General features: G+C 62.9%; 2 protein-coding genes across 7 annotated transcripts; one reads left to right on the top strand and one right to left on the bottom strand.

Moving 5' to 3' along the window:
* Positions 1–526: 526 nt before the first annotated feature.
* On the top strand, positions 527–2,942 carry APRT (adenine phosphoribosyltransferase). 6 transcript variants are annotated; one of them, XM_059904049.1, is made up of 5 exons: positions 527–644; positions 780–886; positions 1,967–2,100; positions 2,362–2,440; positions 2,691–2,942. In XM_059904049.1, the coding sequence occupies exons 1-5, from the start codon at positions 565–567 to the stop codon at positions 2,915–2,917; spliced, it is 627 nt and encodes a 208-aa protein (XP_059760032.1). In that variant the 5' UTR covers positions 527–564; the 3' UTR covers positions 2,918–2,942. The 6 variants fall into 6 exon arrangements, with proteins under 6 accessions (XP_059760032.1, XP_059760033.1, XP_059760035.1 ...); XM_059904050.1 differs by having other exon boundaries at positions 2,557–2,784; XM_059904052.1 differs by lacking the exon at positions 2,691–2,942 and having other exon boundaries at positions 1,967–2,249; positions 2,362–2,442.
* A 194-nt stretch (positions 2,943–3,136) lies between these two features.
* On the bottom strand, positions 3,137–7,725 carry CDT1 (chromatin licensing and DNA replication factor 1). The gene is made up of 10 exons (XM_059904393.1): positions 7,463–7,725; positions 6,867–6,992; positions 6,636–6,787; positions 5,918–6,115; positions 5,674–5,819; positions 5,416–5,516; positions 4,818–5,006; positions 4,392–4,532; positions 4,113–4,314; positions 3,137–3,741 (listed from the first exon to the last, which is right to left on the bottom strand). The coding sequence occupies exons 1-10, from the start codon at positions 7,691–7,693 to the stop codon at positions 3,578–3,580; spliced, it is 1,650 nt and encodes a 549-aa protein (XP_059760376.1). The 5' UTR covers positions 7,694–7,725; the 3' UTR covers positions 3,137–3,577.
* Positions 7,726–10,777: the final 3,052 nt, after the last annotated feature.

Here is a 10,777-nt window from a genome sequence, read left to right as displayed (position 1 = left end):
CCGGCGCGCTCCTGGGGAAAGGGCCGGGCCGTGTGTGTGCGCCGTGCGCCCCGTGCGCGCGCCGGCCCCCTCGCACCGCGCTGCAGGAGCTCAGCCGAGACCCGCCGGGGAGGGAAGAAGAGCGAGCGAAGCAGTGCGCACCGCCCGAGGCCTGGGGTCCCGGCCACAGCTGCGCCGAAGACCTCCGGGCGCTCTCGGCTTGGCCGAACCGGGCGAGGATTTCCCCGAAAGTCCGGCCGGGGCTGCGTAGACGCCGTACTCCATCAACCCTGACTCGCACCTGGGCCCCGCGCGAACGTCCTTGAGGCGGGGACGCCAGTGTTCCGGGCACAAGAAATAAGCACGTGTCTTAAGACCGACCGCAATTAAGATTCGATGAAATACGGTACCTCCTACGGGAGATGGTGGGCCCCGCCCACCCGAACCCAGACCCGCCCCCTCGTTCCACGCAGGCGCGGAGCCGCCTTGGGCGCCCGGCCCCGCCCCCTGGGGGCTCCTCCCCCACCCCGCGCAGGCGCGGAGCCTACTAGCCCGCTCGTGCCCAGGAGACGCGCGGACGCTGCGATGGCGGATTCCGAGCTGCAGCTGGTGGCGCAGCGGATCCGCAGCTTCCCCGACTTCCCCGTCCCCGGCGTGCTGTTCAGGTACGGGCAGCCGGGCCACGTGGGGCGCGCGGGCGGAGGAACGGAGGGACGGACCGGGCCGCGCGACCCGGGATGTCGGGGCGCGGTGGGCTCTTCGTGGGCCCGAGAGTCACCAGGCCTGTCCTTGCGTGCCAGGGACATCTCACCCGTCCTGAAGGACCCCGACTCCTTCCGCGCCTCCATCAGCCTCCTGGCTAATCACCTGAAAAAGGCCCACGGCGGCAGGATCGACTACATCGCGGGCAAGTGGAGCGTCAGGGGTCCGCCGGGTCCCCGGACTCTCCCTGGTGCTGCTCGCGTCTGCTATGAGGGCGCAGGGTCGGGAGTCCTTTACCCTGGGCAGGTTGGCTTTGGGGGTCTTCTAGGGGACCCGCCAGATGCCCCAACGGTGCTTGGGTTGTAAGAACAGACCCGTTGCCGCATCCCGACTTTGCAGCCGTGAGAGGGGCGACAGGCCTCTCCAGCGGCCGGGGAACGCCTCTGCTGGGTGGGTGCCGGCGGCGGGCTGAGGGCAGGCACGACAGATGGGGCCCCAGAGCTGAATTTCCCCAGGGGGTGTCTGACCAGAATCCACTGGGCCAAGCATGCTTTCTTGTTTTACCAGCGGGCATTGAGCGCCTGCCGTGTGCCGGGTCCTGTACCCAGTGGTGGGTTTTAGGAAAACCCAGGAGATCGTGGAAAATCCTGGCAGGTCCTATTTCTCTTTGAGAGCCGCACCCCTGATCCTTCCTGGTTCTTGGATACCCTGAGGGGCCACAGCACTGCCCTGTAGGCTGCAGGGCTCCAATTTGTTGAGTCCTGCAGAGGATTCTTCCCTTCAGAAGCTGTCCTTCCCTAACCGCACTCCCACGTGGGGAAGAGGCCCTGAGCTCCCCCATCACAGCTCAGTCCACCCCCGGAGGTGGCCGGCGCAGTCACTGCCTCTCCTTCTGGACTAGAAGCTCCTGGGGCAGACGCTGAACCGCCTGCTAAGGGTGTTTCAGGTACCACCAGCCACTGGTGAGCAGCTGAGCTTTGGAGAGAGGTTAGGTGACTTACCCAAGGCCATACGGCTATTTACACTGCCGGCTATTTACACTGCCGTGTACGGAGTGGCTCCTGCCCAGCTCCTGACCTCTCCAGCACCCAGCAGTCCCTGTGTGGTAGGTGATCTGTCAATGTTCCCAAAGTGGATGGATGTCATTGGTCTTTCATCTGGAGGCAACAAGGCTGTGTGTCCTGGGTTGTGATGGCTACTTGTCACTGTTCAGCCCTGACCCATGGGGACCCCAATGCTGCTGTACCACGCAGCTGCCCCCCAACACCCCAGGTCTCACCGACAGGCCTAGACTCCCGTGGCTTCCTGTTTGGTCCCTCCCTGGCCCAGGAGCTGGGCTTGGGCTGCATTCTCATCCGGAAGCGAGGGAAGCTGCCAGGCCCCACTGTGTGTGTCTCATACGCACTGGAATACGGGAAGGTGAGAAGGCTGGGGGCTGCCTCTGTGGACCCTCCATTCCCAAAAGGAGAGTCGTGGACTCCAGTGGAGCTGCCGTGGTTGGTTGGAGTGGACATGGGAACTCAGAGAGGCTGAGAAGTTGGGCCAGGCTGGCAGAGCCAGGAGACAGGGTGGGTTGGAACAACTGCGGCCCAGGGGGTGGCCCCTTGTCAGTTGCCGAGCTCTGCACACCAAGGCCGTTTTGGGGAAGCTCGTAGATCACGTGCCCGCTTTCATCTGCAGGCTGAGCTGGAGATCCAGAGGGACGCCCTGGAGCCAGGGCAGAAGGTGGTGGTTGTGGATGATCTGCTCGCCACTGGCGGTGAGGATCTTCCCCCAGCGAAGCGAGCCTGGCGTCAGGGTCTGGCGGGGGTGGAGGATGGGTCTCGGCACTCTAGTTTCCCAGGGCCCGTCCCCACACCACCCCTCCCTCCCCAGGAACCATGCGTGCAGCCTGTGAGCTGCTGGGCCAGCTGCAGGCCCAGGTGCTGGAGTGTGTGAGCCTGGTGGAGCTGACCTCTCTGAAGGGCAGGGAGAAGCTGGGGGCTGTGCCCTTCTTCTCTCTCCTGCAGTACGAGTGACCCCGGCCCCAACCCCGCACCAACTGGAAAAGAGGATCAGCCTGGGCGGCTGCAGCGACCCCCGCTGGCCACCAGGGGGACCAGAAGTCCAGCGGGGGGGACTTATGCGTCTGTGGCTAAGTGGTTTTCTGCTGAGCGGGGCTGCTGCCTGCGGGGGCCTGCTGGGGCTTCTGGAAGCCCCAAGGCCTGGAGCTGCAGGCTCGTTGACAGTGGGATGAGAATGAGAATAAATGACTTTCTAGAGCGGAGTCTCCTCCCCAGTGTCAGTGCGGGAAGGTGCGGGGGCCCACCAGGCAGGCTGGGCGCTTTCTGACATTCGCATCTGGTGGTTCCCGAGTGCTGTGAGCCGCCGCCTGCACACACAGGGCAGCCCGCGCTGGCCTCCCCTGCTGCTGTAACTCATCACGCACGCGCGTGGACTTCAAACAACTTTATCTTACAACTCTGGAGGCCAAGGACAAAACTCAGAGAGGGTAGGCAGGGCTGGCTCCTTCTGTGGGCCCTAGGGGGAACCTGCTCCTTGGTTCTCAGCTCTTGCTGGCGTCTTCCAATCTCAGATTCACCATCTGCCTGCCTCCCTCTTACGAGGGCCCTGTGTGACACCCAGCCCACCCAGATACTCGCGGACCACCTCAGGATCCCACGTGGACACCTGGGAGGGTTATCCGCCAGCCACACCACCCTCCCCGCGCCCCCCACTTCCCTGCACCGTGTGTGAGGGGGGCCTCCACCACACTGGCCAGAAGCCCTCGAGCCCCGCAGCCAGAGCCCTGACCCTCACGGGGACTCGGGACAGGGAAAGCAAAGTGCGTCGTGTTCCTAGTGGAAGTAAGACACAGGCCCAGTGGCCCGGCAGTGTTGGCACCTGTGCGCCGGGCTCACAGCGCCGCCTCGGCACGGGCAAGGCGGGCCAGCTGTGCCATGACACCTGCCAGGTCAGCGGCCTTGTCCAGCTTGACGTAGGTGTCCGTGCGGATGTGGTGGAGGCTGAGCCAGTCGGGCAGCAGCTCAGAGAGGAGCTGCACGTGCTTCTCCATCTCCCCTGCGGGGGGGGGGGGGGGGGCGGCACGTGAGGCTGGGTGTCAGGGCCCTGTGAGGCCTCCCGGGACAAGATCGGGAAGGACTCCAGTAGTGACCACACAGCCTTGCCGAGGAGCTGGCCCTCCCGCGGAAACCCCGCAGTGGGAGGCACCCAGCAGCTGAGGGACCAGAGACCTTGGAGGCAACAGGCAAGTCCTACGGGGCCTGGGGGCCGATGGAGGGACCGCAGGAGAAACAAGGCTGGTTGGGTTGAGAGGGTGGGAACAGCCCCTCAAGGCTGCAGGAGCCGAGGGGGCCAGACAGCCTCGGGAGGTGAGCCCAAGGGTACGGTGCCCGCCCTCATCTGGGACGTGGGGAGGGCCCTGCACGTACCGGGGCTCATGGCCGCGCGGTAGCTGCCCGCCATCCTGGCGCAGGCCACCTCCATGGTGAGCGCTGGCTTGCGCTCCGACACGAAGACGCTGCGCAGCACGCGGGCCAGTTCGGGCAGCCGCTCGAGCCGCTGCAGCCGCTGCTCGTGCTCCGGGCGCCGCGTCATCCGCGCCAGCTGTTGCTGCGCCTCCTTGGCCCGGACCTGCCGTGGGCGTGGACGGTCAGGGGGCGTCGTTTCTCACGCCTCACCACCACCCCACGGGGACGCCCAACACTCACCCGCTCCAGCAGGGCCTGGGACACCCCCTTCAGAGCGGCAGGCGGCGTGGCCGGGGGGGTGGCTGGCAGTGCCGGGCTGGGGGGCTGGGGGCTGCTAGGCTGGGCCGTGCGCTGGGCCAGGTCACTCAGAGCCTTCTCCATCTGGAGCAGGTCAGAGGGGAGAGGTCAGGAGACGCCTCCCCCCGGTTCAGCCACAGGGGAGGCTCCTCACACCCCGTCTGTGTGGACCCCCCCAAGAGTCCTTTGTCCAGCCCAGGGTCACCCCGGCACATCAAGGGCCTGTGCTCACCGCCCCAGGGCAGAGCCTGCTGGTGGGCGGTGCTCTGCTTGTGGGGAGGGCATGTCCAGCTACCCTGAGGCCCACGGCCAAGGGTGGAGCCTGTCAGGCACCAACGTGGGGGTCAGGCCGCCCCGCACCAGCCTTACCCTGGGTGACATCAGGCTGCGGGCACGGGCCAGCACCTCCTGGGCGGAGGCCAGCTTCTCTACAGCGGGCGGCTGAGGCAGCTCGGCCGGCTCGACGTCAGGCACTTCGTCCACATTGAAGCGGGGGTGCCAGCGTGTCAGCTGGTCCTCAGGCACCTCCATGGGGGGGTTCAGGGAGGCCAGGAAGGCCTGTGTGGGAAGGGGGGGCACCAGGTGACCCTTGGCACATCTGCCTGTGGGTGTGCAGAGCTGTCCGGGTTCCTGTCCCAGCTGGGCAACCTCGGGCAAGTTACTTCACTTCTCTGAGCCCCAGGCGCTCAGCTGGGCTGAGGGTACAGCACAGGGCACCCAGCAGCACCCGCTGGGCTGTCCCCAAGCTTCCCGGGGCCAGAGGCTAGCAGCCTCGAGCTCCCTGCGTGTCTGCTCAGGGCCAGGGCCCCCGCCCAGCCCCGCGCCTGCCCACGAGTAGAAGACAGCCGTGGAGAGCGGTTAAGAGAACTCTAGAACTCAGCCTCGGGAGGAGCCCATTTCCTGCGGCGGCAGATGGGGCCGCGACAGCAGGGACAACGTGAGGACCTGAGCCGGGGCACCCGCTCACCCTGTGATGCTCCCGGACTCGGGCTACCAGCTTCTGGCTGAAGACCTGGCGCCGCTGCAGCAGGTGCGACGCCGTGAGCTGGGGGGCCGCACTGCCAGCCTCTGTGGGGAGAGTCCAGGCCTGAGCCCCAGGGCCGGGCCTCCCCAGTCACCCAGCCCACCCCCACGGGTCTCAGACAAGGCCCAGTGCCCGAGGCCTTACGCCCACGCTGAAACCGTGCAGCGTCCTGGGCAAGAACCCGAGGCCCAACACACTCACGCTGGTCCAGCAGCGGCTCGATGGTGAGCTGGTAATCAGACCTCCTGACGCCATCCTTGAAGGTGGGGATGTAGCGCTCCTGGCGGAAGCGGTAGGAGCCGGGGTACACAGTTTTGATCTGACCCACGTTGCGCTCCTCAAAGCGCCTACGGCACAAGGGTGCGGGGGGTCAGAGAGCCGGGGTCGGAGGGTACACAGACTCCAAGGGCAGGACGAGGCCCTGACCCCCCAACCCCCGGCTCACTTGCGCATCATGTCCTGGACGCCCTGCTTGACCTTGGTGAAGGTCACAGTCTCAGAGCGGTTGTAGAGCATGCTCACGATGGTGTCCATGCTGCGGAACATCTCGGCCAGCACCTGGTACTTGTAGGGCAGCACGAGGCCCGGGGGCCCCGGCTGGGCCAGGGCGTGGAAGCGCTGGTAGGCAGGCATCTGCTCACCACTGCCAGGGAGGGAGCGGGGCCATGAGAGAAGCCCCAGACCCACCCCCTCCAGCACCCGACGGCAGGCAAAGTGGTGGGGGAAGACCCCAGAGCCGGGGGTTCCACCCCCAGGGCACACTGCGCACCAGTTTACAAAGCCCCTACACGCCCACTGTCTCCCGGTCACGAGCACTACCAGGGATGGAGACAAAAGCCTGGCCTCAGACCCAGCTGTCACACAGGGCGGTCCCCGACCATCCCCAGCCCTGGCTTCCTCGTCTGTAAGAGGCCTGTGGTAACTATGTGACCTGGAAGGACAGACACGGTGCCAGGCAGCAGGTCCCGGTAACTGCTGGCTGTCCAGGTGGTCTGAAATTCGCAGGAGCTGGCCCTCTCACAGACGGAGGCCGACACAACTGCACCGCGCCGACTCCTTGGAGGGCACGGCCCTCCCCCACCCGCACCACCACAGCCCAGCCCCGCCAGGCCTCCCACCAGGCCACCCCTTCCTGGGTGCCTAGCCGCCCTCCCAAGACTCACCACAGCCCGGCTGGGTGCCCCCTGGCCTCCGGCGCGCTGGCTTCCCCTGCACTCTTCTGCGCACTTGCCTTCAGCTCCCGGACCCGTGCCCCCAGCTCCTGTGCCCGCTGCAGGCACGACTTGAGCTCAGAGAGAGTGACTTTGGAAGGCACCTGCGGACACAGAGTGCTGTCAGCCCGCCTGTCACCCCAGGCCGGTCCACCTCCCCTGCCCTCAGTGCGGCCTCCTCACCTTGTCCTCCTGGGCTGCCAGCCAAGGCCGCTGACCGGCTGAGAGGGCGGCCTTCTTCGTCTCCGTGCTTTGGGGAGGAGAGTGCTCTGGGGAGCCAGCGGCAGCTGGGGAACTGGGGCCAGCGACCTGGTGGGAAGGACCCCGAAGGTGATGAAACCACAAGACTCCGGGGTGCACCATCTCGCAGAAAGCAGCTCTCCTGCCCCCTTGGTTAACTAGGCCACGCCCCACTCACAGCCAGGTCCAGAGTCACCCAGCCCTGACCCCTCGCCCAGTCTCGCAGACGAACCTGGCGTTTACCAGTCCGCTGGGCTCTGGCCCTCCCCCAGCATCTGTCAGATCAGGCACCCCCCCTCCCCATCACTGGAAGTCCTCTAGAAGGGAGGCCCCGCGAGGCTACGGGACGCCGCCTGCCAGGTGCGCGTGAGCTGGCCCTAGCCCGTCCTCCCGCGGGGGGCCTGGGTTCGACCCGGGTCGGTGCCCTCCTCCTGGGCAGGTCTCTCCAGCAGCCCCGCACCCTCCCCACCGCTCCACCAGTTCCCTCCCGTCTGTCCCCCTCCCCGGCCTCAGTTTCCTCCTCCCCTCCGCGCTCTCACCGCGTTGGCCGGCAGCCGCAGCCTCCTGCGCGCGGGCGGCGCAGGCTCGTCGCGCGTGGGTTCGGCGGGCGAGCGGGCGCGCTTGCGGCTGCTGCCGGGGCCGGGGGCCGGGGCGCGGGGCGCGGGCTTGGCGGGACTCGGGGTGCGCCAGGCCGGCTTGGTGCGCGTCGGCTTGTCCCGGAGCCCAGGACGGCGGCGCGCGAAGAAGTCGGTGAGGCGGCACTGCGCCATGGCGGGAGCGGCGGGACCGGCACTGCAGGACCGCGACTGCAGGACCGCAGGCGGAAGTGGAGCCGCTTTTCCCGCGGATTTTCGCGCCGCGCCCTGGCCCCGCCCCGGCCGTGGGCGGAACCATCGGCGCCTCGGCCAAGGGGGTTGGCGCAATATGGACGGGCCCGGGCGCGTGCGCGCTGGCCCTCTCGGGCTGCGCCTACCGCGCATGCGCCGCAGCGAGGGTCTGGGGTTGTTTGGCGGTCCGTGTGCCGTTTCCCGAGTCCTGGGTGGGTGTGCGCTGGGCGGCACGGTTCCGGGTGGGCGCCGAGCCAGTGCTGTCCTGGCAAAGAGGAAAATGCTACGCTGCTTCCACCTGAAATTTAAACTAATACGGTGCAATGAAGCTGGCGCCCGGCTGCGCGGACTGGGAGGGCGCTGCACACGTGGCCGCGGGGGCGGGGGTCTCGGCGTGTCCTGGGCCTGGCCTGGCGCCCAGTGTCCGGACCAGGACCCTGAGGCTGGTGGATGCGCCTCGAAAGAAGATGTTCGGCAGTTAGGCGAACGGACCGAGACCACTGAATTGCACACTTCTTTAAGGGTGAAGGTTATGTTTCAATCAAGCTGTTATTTTGAAAGAGAAAGTTGCTCTCAAATGGCCAAATTGGAAAGAAAGTTCTTAAAGCCTGAAGCTTGGGTTATCTGGCAGGCTCAATGTCTGTGGAATTACAGAAAAATGCAGTCAGCCCGGTCCTGAAGTCTGACCACAGGTCTGGGAGGAAACTGAATCACAAGGGTTGTCTTTGGGAGGGGGTGAGGGCTGAGACGGGAGTTTTACTTTGCCATCTTTTCCAGGTTTTCTGTAAGGAGCATGAATCGTGGCTCTACAAAAGTAAAATTTAAAGGAACAGAAACGTCAGTTGGGGTGGTGCTTGCAAAATGACAAGAGTGAGAAAGTTGGGGGCTGATGAGACAGTTTGGTAGAGAAGCATCGTTGCCCACATGTTACAAAGGGCACAGCAACTAGATCCATATTTTGTTAGCAGCCTGTAGCAAATTATTAGTGGGCCGAGGCCAGCATTTTTAAGGCTACATTTTGTTACAGTTTTGTTTTGGTGTGTGTACTCTGAGCCACCAAGTAAAGTGTGTTTTTTTTAATTTATTTTATTGAAGTATAGTTGGTTTACAATGTTGTGTTAATGTCTGTGGTACAGCAAAGTGATTCAGTTATACATACACATTCTTTTTTTATATGTTCTTTTCCATTATGGTTTATCTCAGGAGATTGGATATAGTTCCCTGTGCTCTACAGTAGGACCTTGCTGTTTCTCCATTCTATATATAATAATTTGAATCTGCTAACTCCAAACTCCCCATCCAACCCTCTCCAGCTCCCACTCCCCGTTAGCAACCACAAGTTTGTTCTCTGTGTCTGTGAGTCTGTTTCTGTTTTGTAGATAAATTCATTTGTATCATTTTTTTTTTAGATTCTGCCAATCAGTGATATCATATAGTATTTGTCTTTCTCTTTCTGACTTAACTTCACTTAGTATATAATCTCTAAGTCTGTCCATGTTGCTGCAAATGGCATTATTTCACTCTTTTATGGCTAATATTCCACTGTCTGTATATACCACATCTTCTTTATCTGTTCATCTGTTGATGGACATTTAGGTTGTTTCCATGTCTTGGCTATTGCGAATAGTGCTGCTATGAACATAGGGGTGCATGTATCTTTTCGAATTAAAGTTTGTCTGGATATAGGCCCAGGAGTGGGATTGCTGGATCGTATGGTACCTCTATTTTTAGTTTTTTGAGGAACCTCCATACTGTTTTCCATAGAGGCTGCAACCCATTTACATTCCCACCAACAGTGCAAGAGGGTTCCCTTTTCTCCACACCCTCTCCAGCATTTGTTATTTGTAGACTTTTTTTTTTTTAGTGTTTATTTATTTGGCTGCACCGGGTCTTCGTTGCAGCATGTAGGATCTTTTTTTTTTTTTTTTTTTTTTTTTTTAGTTGCGGCATGTGGGCTCTTAGTTGTGGCATGCAAACTCTTAGTTGCGGCAGACGGGATCTAATTCCCTGACCAGGGATTGAACCTGGGCCCCCTGCAGGGATTGAACTGGACCACCAGGGAAGCCTCTCACCTGTGTGAGGTGATACCTCATTGTAGTTTTGATTTCCATAAAACGCATTTTTAATCAAAACAGTGGTTGGGGGTTGTAGGCAGGCATCACCCTGAGTCAAAGTGGAGCCTGCTGTGCGTTAAAGAGGGACAGCGTGTGGGAGTCTAAACCTGCCTGGGAGCCTAGGCCGCAGGCATAGCCTCTTCTTGAGACCAGAGGCGATAAGGGGACCTTGTACACCTCGGCCGGCTCGTAGCTTCTCATAAGGAGAGAGGGTGCAACAAGGTGGTTTCCCACTCTCTGTTTCACGTTTTGAAAACAGAGAAACACCTGGTCTGGAGAGGTGGCAGCGGCAGGACCTGACTAGTGGCTGTGCGCTCGGGCACCCCGCCTGCCGATTAGCCCAGCCCCTGCCCTCTGTAGATAAGCTGATGGGCAGGAAGCGGCCCGGAGGCCTCCCCGGTTTCCGCGACGCTGAGCACGCGCCACCGGCGTTTCACGTGTCTTGCCACCTGCCCGCCCACCAGCCTGGAGCCACAGCGTGGGCGCTGGCTCATGCGCTCCCAGAGCTGTGTGGGGCCCCAGGCAGGCCCCAGGGTCCTGAGAAATCCAGGGAGACGCTTCGGGAGGGGACTGCCTTCCCGCCTGGCCACCACATGCTTTGTGATAGGCACACGCCGCCAGGCGTGTCCACCGCAAGGGGACTCCTGGGAAGGGAAAGCGTTGCACAGACTTACTCCCGTTGGGGGCGACTCGGGGGCCCTCGCGAGCCCTGAGTGGCTCTAGGATGAGCTGAGGCTGAGAAGGACGCTCACTGGAGTCTCGAGTCCAGAACATGAGCGTGACCCTTGTCTGCGGGGGTGGGACGAGGGGTGGGAAGTGCTGGGGGTCTGGGGACTTAGCACACTGACCCCTCACAGCCAGCCAGCAGGAAGGGGGCGGCCCCACAGCAGGGGCCTCAGGACCCGCCCCGCCG

This window comes from Balaenoptera ricei, chromosome 19 (assembly GCF_028023285.1).
Source record: "Balaenoptera ricei isolate mBalRic1 chromosome 19, mBalRic1.hap2, whole genome shotgun sequence".
In the NCBI taxonomy this organism is placed as follows: Eukaryota; Metazoa; Chordata; class Mammalia; order Artiodactyla; family Balaenopteridae; genus Balaenoptera; species Balaenoptera ricei.
Note: the sequence above shows the minus strand (reverse complement) of the source record. Positions and strands in the feature narration are given on the sequence as shown.

What these genes read in the sequence shown, in the direction of transcription:
- APRT (XM_059904047.1), top strand. Translation starts at nt 1,821, where the DNA reads ATGTCATTGGTCTTTCATCTGGAGGCAACAAGGCTGTGTGTCCTGGGT. An exon ending in TGGCAGAGCCAGGAGACAGG is followed by an intron (nt 2,250 to 2,361) that starts GTGGGTTGGAAC and finishes TTTCATCTGCAG; the next exon opens with GCTGAGCTGGAGATCCAGAG. An exon ending in TGATCTGCTCGCCACTGGCG is followed by an intron (nt 2,441 to 2,690) that starts GTGAGGATCTTC and finishes TCTCTCCTGCAG; the next exon opens with TACGAGTGACCCCGGCCCCA.
- CDT1 (XM_059904393.1), bottom strand. Translation starts at nt 7,693, where the DNA reads ATGGCGCAGTGCCGCCTCACCGACTTCTTCGCGCGCCGCCGTCCTGGG. An exon ending in GGGCACCCAGCCGGGCTGTG is followed by an intron (nt 6,116 to 6,635) that starts GTGAGTCTTGGG and finishes CCTCCCTGGCAG; the next exon opens with TGGTGAGCAGATGCCTGCCT. An exon ending in GCAGCCTGATGTCACCCAGG is followed by an intron (nt 4,533 to 4,817) that starts GTAAGGCTGGTG and finishes GACCTGCTCCAG; the next exon opens with ATGGAGAAGGCTCTGAGTGA.